The following is a 13,290-nucleotide window of genomic DNA, read 5'->3' on the forward strand; positions in this document are numbered from 1 at the left end:
CTACAAAGACACACCAAATCACACCACATCGTGGTCATTTTTTTTTTTTTTGCTCAACTTAAATTAATTGGGTTTCATGTAATTACGTAATCACTCATACCCATTTTTTGTATTGTATACGAAAATTATTAACTAATAGCTCTATGAAAAACTCATTTTTTTTTGTATTGCGAATTTTGGGGGGAAAAAAATTGGAAAATTCTAATTTTTTCCAAATTATTTTTGGTTTTTTTGAAAGAGAAAATTACTTAAGAGTTATGTCATTGTAGTTTCACAATATTTTCATGAAAAAAAAAACGAAAATTATCAAAAAAACAATTTTGGAGCTATTTTTAGTCTTATGACGTATAAACTTAAAAATGCTATAACTTTTGAACCAAAAGTTTCCGCCAATTTTTTCAAACACTTTTGAAAATAGCATAAAAAGAACGTTTTGAAAAAAAAAGGGTGCCCGGTAAAGTAGACTTGTTCCAAAATAAGAATCAAGTCTTTATTTCCGTCGTATTTAAAAGCGATTGAATTATTTTACTGACGTCGTCCAACCCGACGTCGACGAATTCGAGTGATGGTACGACGGAAGCCCCGACCACTTCTTCAACCTGCACATTAACAAAAAACAATATTATTTTAATTATGCTAGTTTACAAATAAAACAAAATTTTCTGACCTATGACTTATGATAGTCATTTTTTATGTAAAATCGTCCACTGAGTCCGAAAATGAAGTCCAAAATACAAAAAGTAGAACAGTTTTTGAGTTATTGCGAAATTAGCGTTTTTCGTGTACCGCGAAAAAACGTTTTCATTATATTCTAAATATCTTTAATTGCATTCAACTGATGTTCATTTTTTTTACATAAAATTAAACAATATTAAATTACCTATAACTTTTATCTTAAACAATTTTTTATTTGACTTTTTTGTCGTTTGCTATCTACGAATTTACCACTGAATTTTTATCATTTTTTTCAAAATATCAGAAAAAATTCAGAGTTTTATGTAAAATACAACAATAAAAAATAAATTTATCAACAATAATTTCAATAGACGTTATTCTCTAATACATAACAAAGAAAATGATACATTATTTTGTAAAATTGATAAAAAAATGAAGAAGTTATGCGCGATTGAAAAATAAAACTAATTTCCTAATATCAGAGTTTTCTAATTCGATGCTTTAATTTTGTAAAATATAGAAAAATTACTGACAATATTACTTTTCAAAACAAAATTACGATTTTTTTAATAACTTAAGGTTATTTCCTTCAAAATGAAATTTTGAATTACGAACTAAAAAACTTTGCCTTGGCCTCAATGCTCATCACTAATTGGTAGCACTGAACATATTGTCATTTGAAATAAAACGGATAAATTTATTTTGGTCATAGAAGCGTTCTATATTCTATTAATATATTCATTTTTTCTATATTTAAATAATCCATATAACTATTTTACGTTTATTCTTAATAACGATAAAAATGAGTTCAAATAAACGTCAATATAAGTGTAAGAATAACCCCAATAAATTATGTTATGCGTGTGGCGAATATATTTTTGTTACACCCCCGAATTTTACTAGTACATTGCAATCTGCGTATCGTCTTCACTTTTATATTTCTCCAGAGAACTTAAGTGAATCGTGGACGCCAAATGTCTTATGTAACACGTGCAAAACTGGATTAACAATGTGGATGACAGGCGCAAAGTAAAAAAAAATATATATTTTTGAAATTTTTTAACATTATTTATGTATAAAATAACTAAAATCTTAAAAATTTTCATTTGCTTAAGACGATACTTATCATTTGATGTACCAACATTCGCATGCTGTAAATATGAAAGAATCGTATGAATCAATGGCTATATTACTTTCTCTAATCAACTAGAATCAACACAATTGGAAANATTTGGCGACAACCAATGTGTCACGAAGTTGATTGCTACTTCTCCTTGACTAAAATAAAGCAACATGGACGTCATAAAACAGTTGAATATGCACATGTAAACTCCATGTCAAAACCAGTTCCACATTCACTCTCAGTTAAATATCCTGTTTGCCCCAAAAGGAAAAAAGAATATAGTGAATCGCCAGAATCAAGTAATCATGCAGAGTGTAAGACTGACATTAGTTTTAAACTTGAAAAAATTCCGAAGCTTTTTACCCAAACTGAACTTAATTATTTAATAAGAGATTTAAAACTCTCAAAGGAAAAATCAGAGTTATTGGCGTCAAGATTGCAAGAACGAAATTTATTAAAATCACAAGTAAAAGTTACATTTTACAGAAGTCGTCAGAAATATTATGCTCAATATTATATAAAAAAAAACAATGTTTGTTATTGTAACGACATTTACGGTTTGTTTAAAGAATTTGGTGAGCCTTATGATCCAACCGAATGGCGTTTGTTTATTGATAGCAATAAACCAAGTCTGAAAGCAGTTTTACTGCACCAAGGAAACATCAAACCTTCAATTCCATTAGCGCATGCTGTAAATATGAAAGAATCGTATGAATCAATGGCTATATTACTTTCTCTAATCAACTAGAATCAACACAATTGGAAAATTTGTGCAGACCTTAAAGTCATTGCAATGGTAACTGGCTTGCAACAAGGATACACAAAATACATGTGTTTTTTGTGTACATGGGATAGTCGAGCACGTCAAGAACATTACACACGAAAATATTGGCCAGATCGAGTAAACTTAACAGTGGGCAAAGAAAATGTCAAATTCAATCCTCTTATTAATAAAAATAGAATAATCCTGCCACCTTTACATATTAAACTTGGACTTTTTAAAAATTTTGTTAAAGCTTTAAATAAAAATGGAAATTCATTTACTTATTTGAAAACTGTGTTTCCACATTTGTCTGATGCAAAAATCAAAGAAGGTATTTTCATAGGACCACAAATAAAAAAACTAATGAACGACTCCAATTTTGTGTTAACTTTATCAAAAGACGAGGCTTTAGCATGGAACTCATTTCGTTTGGTTGTAAATTCATTTTTAGGAAAATTCAAAAGTTTAAATTATAGAGAAATAGTAGACGATTTATTGATAAACTTTTCAAAAATAGGTAAACAGTACATTTTATAATTTGATTATTTTCTGAATAAAAGATACATGTATATTTTTTAATTTTATCGGAAATAGGGGTTAAAATGTCATTAAAAATAGAATTTTTTCATGCACACTTAGATTTTTTTCCTGAAAATCTTGGAAATGAAAGCGATGAGCATGGTGAACGTTTTCATCAACAAATAAATGATATAGAACGTCGTTACCAAGGGTTTTGGGATGAAGCAATGATGGGTGACTATTGTTGGTTTCTTATAAGAGAAAGCAATGAAACATACAAAAGAAATATTAAGACTAATACGTCCTATTTTTAGTTCAATAAAAATTATTCTTTGGTTATCATAAAACTAATTACAAAAAATATCATAGCGAAAATTATAATTGTTTTCCTATTTGTAAAACTTAATTATTTATTTTATTAATTATATATTAAATTTACTATATTTAAAATGATTTTCTAAATCCATGCTAAAACAATTTCAATTTTCTTAATTCTATAGAAAATTACTTTATATTTTTANAGTTTTGCACGTTGTTCAGCGTCTTGTCGTTGTGGTATTATTTATTATTGAAAAGGCTGCTCCGCTGTGTGGAAGAAGAAGAAAGCTGTTCCGCTGTGTTTTAGTGTTGTTCGTCGTTTTGAGCGTCTCGTCGCTGTTTTATATTGACGTTGTTCAGCGTCTCGTCGCTGTGTTGAAGAATAAAGCTGCTCCGCTGTGTTGAAGAAAACTGCTCCGCTGTGTTGAAGATAGCTGCTCCGCTGTGGTTGATCGTTATTCCATGGACGTTCATTATTAGTTTTTCCTGTGTGTGTTACGTTTTGCTCTACGTATTAACTCACGTGCGGTTTACTGTGCTTATACCAACTGCTCAGTTTGTATTAAAGACTTTCTTGTAAGTAAGTTATATGGATCTCGATTCCATTATGAGCAATTGTGCGCTTTGCTGAAATCGTTTGTATGGTTATACATCTATAGCAGCTCAGCTCAATTACCAGTATCGTTTCTCCCTTTTATTTATATATATATATATTGTTATTTTGCAATACTATCTTGTTTATGTTAACATTACATGTAATATATTTTATTGTGTATAAAAAAGGAAACAAGTGATTATTACTTTATTGCTTAGTAAGGATAAGTTCTAGTATCGTTGCCGCCAACCGCTAGCCAGGAGCGGCACGGTCAAACACAATGAAACATACAAAAGAAATATTAAGACTAATACGTCCTATTTTTAGTTCAATACAAATTATTCTTTGGTTATCATAAAACTAATTACAAAAAATATCATAGCGAAAATTATAATTGTTTTCATATTTGTAAAACTTAATTATTTATTTTATTAATTATATATTAAATTTACTATATTTAAAATGATTTTCTAAATCCATGCTAAAACAATTTCAATTTTCTTAATTCTATAGAAAATTACTTTATATTTTTAGAGAATTATCATTTTTTTTAAATACGAAAATTTATTACAACCCCATCAAACAGTAAAATTAACTCAATTTAAAAATATCCCAATAAAACTATATGAAATAACCTTAAGTTATTTAAAAAATCGTAATTTTGTTTTGAAAAGTAATATTGTCAGTAATTTTTCTATATTTTACAAAATTAAAGCATCGAATTAGAAAACTCTGATATTAGGAAATTAGTTTTATTTTTCAATCGCGCATAACTTCTTCATTTTTTTATCAATTTTACAAAATAATGTATCATTTTCTTTGTTATGTATTAGAGAATAACGTCTATTGAAATTATTGTTGATAAATTTATTTTTTATTGTTGTATTTTACATAAAACTCTATATATATCACATAGGTCAATTTTGTTGTAAACTAGTGTTATTATTACACGACGTAATGAACACTACTCATTTCGAGCGGACCGACGTCGACTATTTCGGGTGACCATTGGCGTAGTGAGGTACAGGGGGGGGGCAACCGCCACCACTTAGAAGAGCGGTCGTTTGCTGTTAAACTGTAAATCTGAGATTTTGTGAAGAGCCTCGTAGATTGATTGTTAAGTAATAAAGATATTTCTGTTTGTTATATATTGTTTTATTGACTACCTTACTACCTCCTTCTGCTCCTGTGACTCATATATATGTTAAAAACAAAGATCTAAACAATATATATATAATCTAGGATTTTCTTTGTCTGCCCCCCCTAATATACAATCCGGGCTACGCCCTTGCGGGTGACCCTTCGACTTCAACGACTTCGGCCTTCGAACGTATTATTAGTATTCAAAAATTTGTATTAAAGTTACTATATATATATATATATATAGAAAAAAAAAAGTTTCGTACCATATCGTTTGTATCACCAACCGCTTCGTTTCCACCAGCGATATTATAAAGATATATTACAAATAAACTTATAATAAATGAAAAATTGAATTCGTGTTAAAACAACGTAAATTTTCAATTATGATCAATGGATTGAGGTGATAACATAACGCGAGAGCATTGATGCGAATAATATCGGTAGAACGACCGAAACCGGGACGTGGAGCGAGACACTGATATTAAAGTCACATAGTTCAAAGACCAACTTACGCGTGTGACGAAATACATCAGCGGCCGTTTTACCACGAATTTTGTAAAAAAAAAAATGATTTGCATTGGCTAGGTATTCGCGTTTTAGGGGAAAAAAACGAAACAGATTTCTGTGAAATCGAACATGGATCCCGGTGAGTGTCTTAGGGTCCGGAAGTACAGCAAAATAAGTAAATAGCGCCACAAAAAGTAAACAAAAATCGTCGGCCGGATCTGTTTGAAATTGGTTCAAATACTGACTCTCGGAGATTATAAAGTAACGAAGTCCAAATTCCGACCTGGGAGTGGTAAAGAATTCCCCTGCGATTGGAAAAATCATTTAGTAGTATTTGCGGAGTCACTATGAAACAAATAATAATAAAACCAACTATAAACAATAATTTTTACGGGCAGCCGTCGTCTCGTCGGACTGACGAAAGAGGGCGACAAAAGAGCAAACGTTAGTATACTATAGATCTGTACACGTGTACCGTTTAAAAAGTAACATTGAAATGAAATTTTAATTTTCGCAGGGTGTTTTATATGCAACAGCCCACATCACCTTAAGCGGGACTGCCGAAATAAAGGTAAAATAACCTTCAATTATCTTTCATGTGTTCAATATATTTATTTTTATTTTAGAATCGTTAAAAAATAAAATAACAATTAAAAAACGTTTGAAAATCGCGAGGCAAGAAGTCGCGAAATTGCGACGACTTCTTGAAGCGGCACAGGAATCGGCACCACAGCAACAGGAGGGACCACCACCTCCTGACATAGAAATGCCGGAGCAAGGTATGAGATGCATAGGTGTAACACAATTAGAGGTATAACTGTTTTGGTAATTGTAATATACTAAACGTTGCTTTTTCAAATGTTTAATGAGCAGTTCTGCCTCTAACTCCAATCCAATAAATCCGTAATAAACATACGATAAGTGTTATGTATTTAAAAGTACTTATTTTAAATAAAAACTAGTTATGTTATAAGTGTAAAAACTTTATTTTAAAAAATCATAACAGCATGTTTTTTACTAAATCTAAACATTTCAATGAGAGTAAGAACAATGCTACAAGCTGTTTAACAGTGCAGCCACTAATATATAACATGTGGGTACCATTGGTATCTAGATGGCATCACTGCCAGGGTCTGGAGATAGATAGTAGTATCAAGTATTATAAGAAGGGAAAATTAAGTCAAATCGTGAGTCGGCTAAGACGTGTCTCTATGTATATTCTTTATTTTATATTAGTGATGGGAAATATCGAATAGAAACTATCGAACTATTCGAATAGTTTTAAAAACTATTCGATAGTCTATTCGAATAGTTTATGCCAAAAATAAACTATTCGGTTGTATAAACAAAATTTGAATAGTTATTCGATAGTTTAAAATATTCGAAAATGCCCATCACTATTTTATATGTGTATTCTGTTTTATATAATATTTTTGTGTTGTCTGAATATTTTATATAGTTTTCGTGTGTAATTAAATATATGTGTTATTTTTGTTTGTTAACATTTAATAGTTTTTGTGTATTAATTTTTATATATAAATTAAATAATAGTATTGCGTCTTCGCTCTGTTCCTGTTTGCATTTCCCACATAACATCCTCCTTCTCTTAAAAATTTTTTTTTTTAAATATATTACAAAAACATCAACTGAGAAAAACATTAATTTGACACGACTTACGTCGCAAAAATGTGGTCGACACTGGTTTTGAGGGTAGAGACCCGTGGGCCGTTTATTAAATGAGCGACAACAGATTATGTTAACAAAAATAAAACAAACCGAAAAGATAAACACAGTAATAATAATCTTCGCATAATATCGCGGCACTTTCGCTGGCGTCGACGACGCGATGTAATCCTTGGACGCCAAAATGGGTAGCAGCGTTGTAGGCGATGGTGCGCGGGTGCGGTTCGGTTGGTCGACGTTGTCGCTTTCACAACGGGAGGAAGACTCTCGCACCATTTGCGGCGGGTCGTCGTCGGCCGTGCGGCATTTGCTGGACTTTGCACCGTAGCGTATAACACGCGGTGTTGGTCAGTCAAATACTCATAGTAGGGCGACGGCTGATAAAGGTGGCACGAGTCGCGGGGCACCGTGTATAACGAAGGGACGCGGGCCGTGTCAAATTCAAATTTAATATTATTTTTTTTTCAATTAAAAACATTAAATAAAGAACATATTTAATATACATAAATAAATAAATATAAACATTAAAATAATAATCTTACATAAATACAACTCAAACTTTGTATCTAGCTGGTAATCTTATTATTCTTTTTGGTCTATTCCTCCTTTCTTTCTGCTTTTTGTTTTCTGTTTCTACACTATTACTTTCCTCAGGTTCAGATTTTTTTTAAGTTAAATGAATTTCTCCTGTACTGACTACCTCTATCATCCCTTATAATATAAGATCTGGGTTCAGCTTCTTTTACTGTAACTCCTTTCACCCACTCTTTGCCTTTTTGCATTGATACATTTTGTCCTATCACAAAACTATCTCTCTCTTTAGTATTTCTATCATAATACATTTTATACTTCAATTTATTTTCACATAATTTATCATAGATATCACTTGGCACTTTAGGAACTAATTTATTTGTATGAATTGGTAATGCAGTCTTTAATAATCTACCCATTAGTAGTTGACAAGGTGCTAAACCTATTGACGGTATTGGTGTTACACTATATTCTAATAATTGATTCTCAAGACTAGATTTATCCATTTTCTTAAGTAACATTTTACCTATTTGTACAGTTCTTTCAGCTAGCCCATTACTTCTAGGGTAATGCGGACTACTGTAGCGCATTTCTATATTGTTAAGTTTTGCAAACTGTCTAAACTCAAAAGATCCAAATGGTACATTATCACATATTATCACTTGAGGAATTCCATGAGTTGAAAAAATAANCACTTTAGGAATTCCATGAGTTGAAAAAATAATTTTTAAAATACTAATAAAATGCAAAGCAGTTTTATTTTTTAATTGTTTAATCTCTATCCATTTAGAATAATAGTCCATTAAAGCAAGATAATCATTTCCTCCAAAAGTTAAAATATCTACCTCTACTTGTTCAAATGGTAAATCAGGTATATTTTGACCTATTAATGGCTCTTTTATATTAGACACTCTATATTTTTCACATATCTTACATTTTACAATAAAGTTTTCAATTTCATTAGACATGGCTGGCCAATAAAATACTTCTTTGGCTCTTAATTTAGATTTTACTATGCCTTTATGATCAATGTGTAATGCCTTTAACACTTTACCTCTTAAAACAGAAGGAACTACTATACGGTCTTTAAAAAATATGATACCTGAATCACTTAATATGTCATTTCTTAAATTCCAATAGTGCCTTATTTTTACAGACACATGCTCTTTACTATTGGGCCACTCTTTACTAAGTTCAAGTACTTGTTTTAAAACTGAGTCTTTTGCTGTTTCCTCATATAACTCACTTTTAGTTAAACTATTTTCACTATTAACAAAATGTATAGTACCTTTTATGTCAATCTCATTATATGTCTCGCTACTATGATTTCTAGATAACAAGTCCGCTACATACATATATTTACCAGGCAAATAAGTCAATTCTAAATCATACAACATTAACTTAAGTCTCATTTTTTGTATTCTATTTGATGTAATTTGACATAAATTTTTTTTACATATAGATACCAGAGGAGAATGATCTGTCTGTATAATTACCTTATAACCATAAATAAAATTGTGAAACTTTTTACAAACAAAAACTAACATTTCCTTTTCTATTTGAGGATAATTTTTTTCCGTATCATTAAGACTTTTTGAAGCAAATGCAACTGGTGTATTTTGTTGTAATAAACAACAACCTACTCCTGTACTTGAAGCATCTGTTTGTATAATAATAGGAAGATTAGGATTAAAATTTGATAAAACTGGGGCATTAGTAATTAGTGTCTTTAATTCATTTAATGCATTAGAATGATGTTGAGTCCACAACCATATTATATTTTTTTTTAACAACTCCCTTAAAGTTGATGTTACTTTAGACATGTTTGGTATGAATTCTCTTAGATAATTACACATACCTAGTATGCGTTGCAACTCTATTTTATTTTTTGGCTCCTTTAAATTTTTTATAGCTTCTATTTGACTTTCATCTGGCTTAACTCCCTCATTATTAAATTTCATTCCTAAATACTTTATTTCCTTTTGTCTATACTGTACTTTTTCTGGATTAAACTTAACATTCAATTCTTTTGCTTTGTTTATTACTTCTTCTAGCGCCTCATCATGTTCTTTTTCATTACTACCAACTATTAATATATCATCTATATATATAATTACATTTTTAATATGTCCAAAATATTTTGTTAAAGTCTTAAAAAATACTTCTGGGGCGCATGATATTCCAAAAGGTAATCTTTTAAATGCATAATACCCATATGGTGAGCTAAAAGTACACAATTCAATTGACTCCTCACTTAGCGGTATCTGATAAAAACTTTCTCTAAGATCTATAACTGTAAAAATTGTTTTATTTACCCATTTTGTTCTTATTCATCTACTGTAGAAATTAAAAAATAATCTCTTTTAATATACTTATTTAAATCAGTTGGATCCAAACATATTCTTAAATTACCATTCGCTTTTTCTACAATAACAATATTACTGGCAAATGACTTAGGATATTCAACTGGNAGCAAATGACTTTATTCCCTTATCACACAATGATTTCAGAGTATGATCTAACTTTTTAAGAATAGATTGAGGTACTCTACGTGGTGGCTTAATTGTACATTGGTAATCTGCCATTAACCTAATAGTATATTCCTCACCAAACTTACCCAAGCCCTGAAACACACTCTCATTTTCTTTTATAAATTGCTCTTTGTCTGAATATTTTTCTTTTAACTGAACGTCACTTACTCTTTTAATTAAATCTAATTCCATACAGTCAATTAACCCTAATAATGGTTCAACTTTACACTCAAGCTCTAAATCATTAATAACAACAAATTTTAATGCACAATTTTTATTATTAACAATACATTCTAACGTTATCTCGACAACTACTTCAATAATAAAGCCTCCATAAGCTTGTATTTTCACCTCATATTTTAGGATATTATAATTCTTATTTAACTTTTTTAAAATACTCAAAGGTAAAACATTCATATCAGAACCTGTATCAAGCTTAAACTTAATAACATTATTAACTAGAATTATATTTTCTGACCAAGATTCTCTAACAAAACTCTGACATATATTAACTTTATTAATAAAAAATAATTGGTCACTACTATTATTATATTCATTAGTAATAGCCCTAACCTGTCTATTATCATTTACATTATTATTAAAATTACTCTTATCTTTAACAATTCTTGCCTTACATCTTACAGTAAAATGACCAAATTTTAAACATATCTTACATTTTTGATTGAAAGCTGGACAACTCCTAGGACCATGATGTCGACCACATTTCTTACAATCATACATTAAAACACTATATAAAATAAAAGAATGTAATATTGCAGTTTTAATTTTATTTGACTTATTTTCCAAGTCATTAGCTGACAAATATAATTCATATTTTCTTTTAAAATTCTTAAAATTTTCCATTAAGTTACCTTGTAGCTCCAGCGGTCCTGGGGCTGGTACAAGCATTCCTCTCGACTGCGCCATGTTATGTATTCAAAAGTACTTATTTTAAATAAAAACTAGTTATGTTATAACTGTAAAATCTTTATTTTAAAAAATCATAACGGCGTGTTTTTTTACTAAATCTTAACATCTTAATGAGAGTAAGAACGATGCAACAAGCTGTTTAACAGTGCAGCCACTAATATATAACAAGTGTACAATTTTTTTGTTTCAGAATCCAATAGTGGGCGATAATATATTTTTCTGTTTTGTTTACTATTAAATTAAATAATTTGAAATGCAATCCGTGTTTATTTATTTGTTCCCACCATATGTATATAAAAGCATAATTGCGTAAGACAAAATTATGAAATGTTAATTCTCTTTTTGGTCGATACAAACTGATAAAGTAAGTGAATCTTTGTGTATGATAACATTAGCGTGCATCAAGTTAAAACCGATATAACAATATTACATACTTGAAATCATATTATATAAAAAAATTCATGCAGAAAGGGGTTAATAGGTTTTTGGTTACGTATGGAGAGAATGGCTTTAAATGCCATGGCGGTGAGAGATGTTATTGGCGAGCTGGATCAAGATTCTAACAATCACAGTATTATAGATATTAGCAGCGACTCGCTTTTTAAATTATTCGAACCCTGTTCCTCGTTAGCTGTTACAACCACGTTATCGATAGTAACTACTATGATAAAGTCGATAAAGCAGGGAAAAAGTTCGATAGAACAGTATATGAAAAAGTATATTACGTATAAAAATGCTTCTGCGCAATTTTTTGCGAAGAAGAAAATAGTAAAACATCATGACTGAGCTCCAGTCGAGGGTTAGGGGCAACGGCGGTCTAATTTTACGGTCATTGCAAACTAGAGGAAACCAATACAACTCTGACATGGATGCAACGCATTTGTTGTTACGTACTTCCTTGCTGAACGAAAATTACAACTTTCATTCATCATTTGATGAGTATTAATTCGTGTACTCTTAGTGGATACTTAACGACTTTGACGCCCAGACATATATTTGCTTGTTCCTAAATGCACACAAATATTATGAGTTATGATGCACCTTAAGACTTAGAAGCTAGTGTTTGTAACCAGGGCACCTCCACGTAGTGACGGAGGGCAACAGAAGTATCTAGGAAAGTTCCTGGGTTAACGACGTGTATGCCGTCATGGCAGTACAAGTGGTGAATACTTTACGATGCAGGGATTCGGAGTCCCAGTATCGGCGTCTGGTCAGGGTGAAAAAGCAGGTTCGCAGGCGTCGTTGTCATGCGACAGCAGCTCTTCAGTAGTGTACAACTTGGCTACTGGAGAGTATAATGTTACAGGATGTAAATTGTCTGATAACACAACAAGAACAATAAAGAAAAGTAGTCAAAAATCAATTAAAAGAACTGCGGGACTTTTAAGCGAGGAATTAGAGAAATGAAGGCTCTATATGAAAAATTATCCAGTCAGAGGCCAGAGAAGCTCGTTTGCAGTAAATACAGCAACGAAATGCTGAGTCCAGAAGATTAAATAGAGCTATTATGACGGGCTTCAGGCATACAATTAACACATTTTATGATGAGATATGTGAAATTTGCACTAAACGATACTTTCAACATCAAATTTCTAAGTGGATTGTAGATACTAAAACAGGCAAAAGCCTGACAAATTAAAACAAAAGAATTGCTTGCAATCGTTGCATGACACATTTGACTTCAAAGAAAAATGTTGCACCATCCAAGTCTTATTGGAATAATCTGGACCCAGGCTCTACTCTATTCCAGAAGTGATTGCGGAATTATCACAGGCCGAGCAGAGATTGATATCATGCATTATACCATTTGTTAAAATTATATAACTTAGCAGTGTATATGGGCAATATAGTTTTCGAAGTCAAGCAGTATTGTTCAGCCAGTAAGTTTTTGAAATTACTGAAAATCTTACCAAGATCCACAAATAATGCTAGAATAGTTTTCGTCACTGAGCGTCTTGAAAATATTAACCTT

General features: G+C 30.8%; 1 protein-coding gene across 1 annotated transcript; it reads right to left on the reverse strand.

The window, feature by feature from the left end:
* Positions 1–7,982: 7,982 nt before the first annotated feature.
* On the reverse strand, positions 7,983–11,315 carry LOC126908217 (uncharacterized). Its single transcript, XM_050690129.1, has 6 exons — positions 11,261–11,315; positions 10,962–11,203; positions 10,787–10,886; positions 10,325–10,624; positions 8,703–9,958; positions 7,983–8,480 (listed from the first exon to the last, which is right to left on the reverse strand). Exons 1-6 carry the CDS (start codon positions 11,313–11,315, stop codon positions 7,983–7,985), a joined length of 2,451 nt encoding a protein of 816 aa, XP_050546086.1.
* Positions 11,316–13,290: the final 1,975 nt, after the last annotated feature.

This window comes from Daktulosphaira vitifoliae, unplaced genomic scaffold (genome assembly GCF_025091365.1).
Source record: "Daktulosphaira vitifoliae isolate Bord-2020 unplaced genomic scaffold, ASM2509136v1 Scaffold_5, whole genome shotgun sequence".
Classification (NCBI taxonomy): domain Eukaryota; kingdom Metazoa; phylum Arthropoda; class Insecta; order Hemiptera; family Phylloxeridae; genus Daktulosphaira; species Daktulosphaira vitifoliae.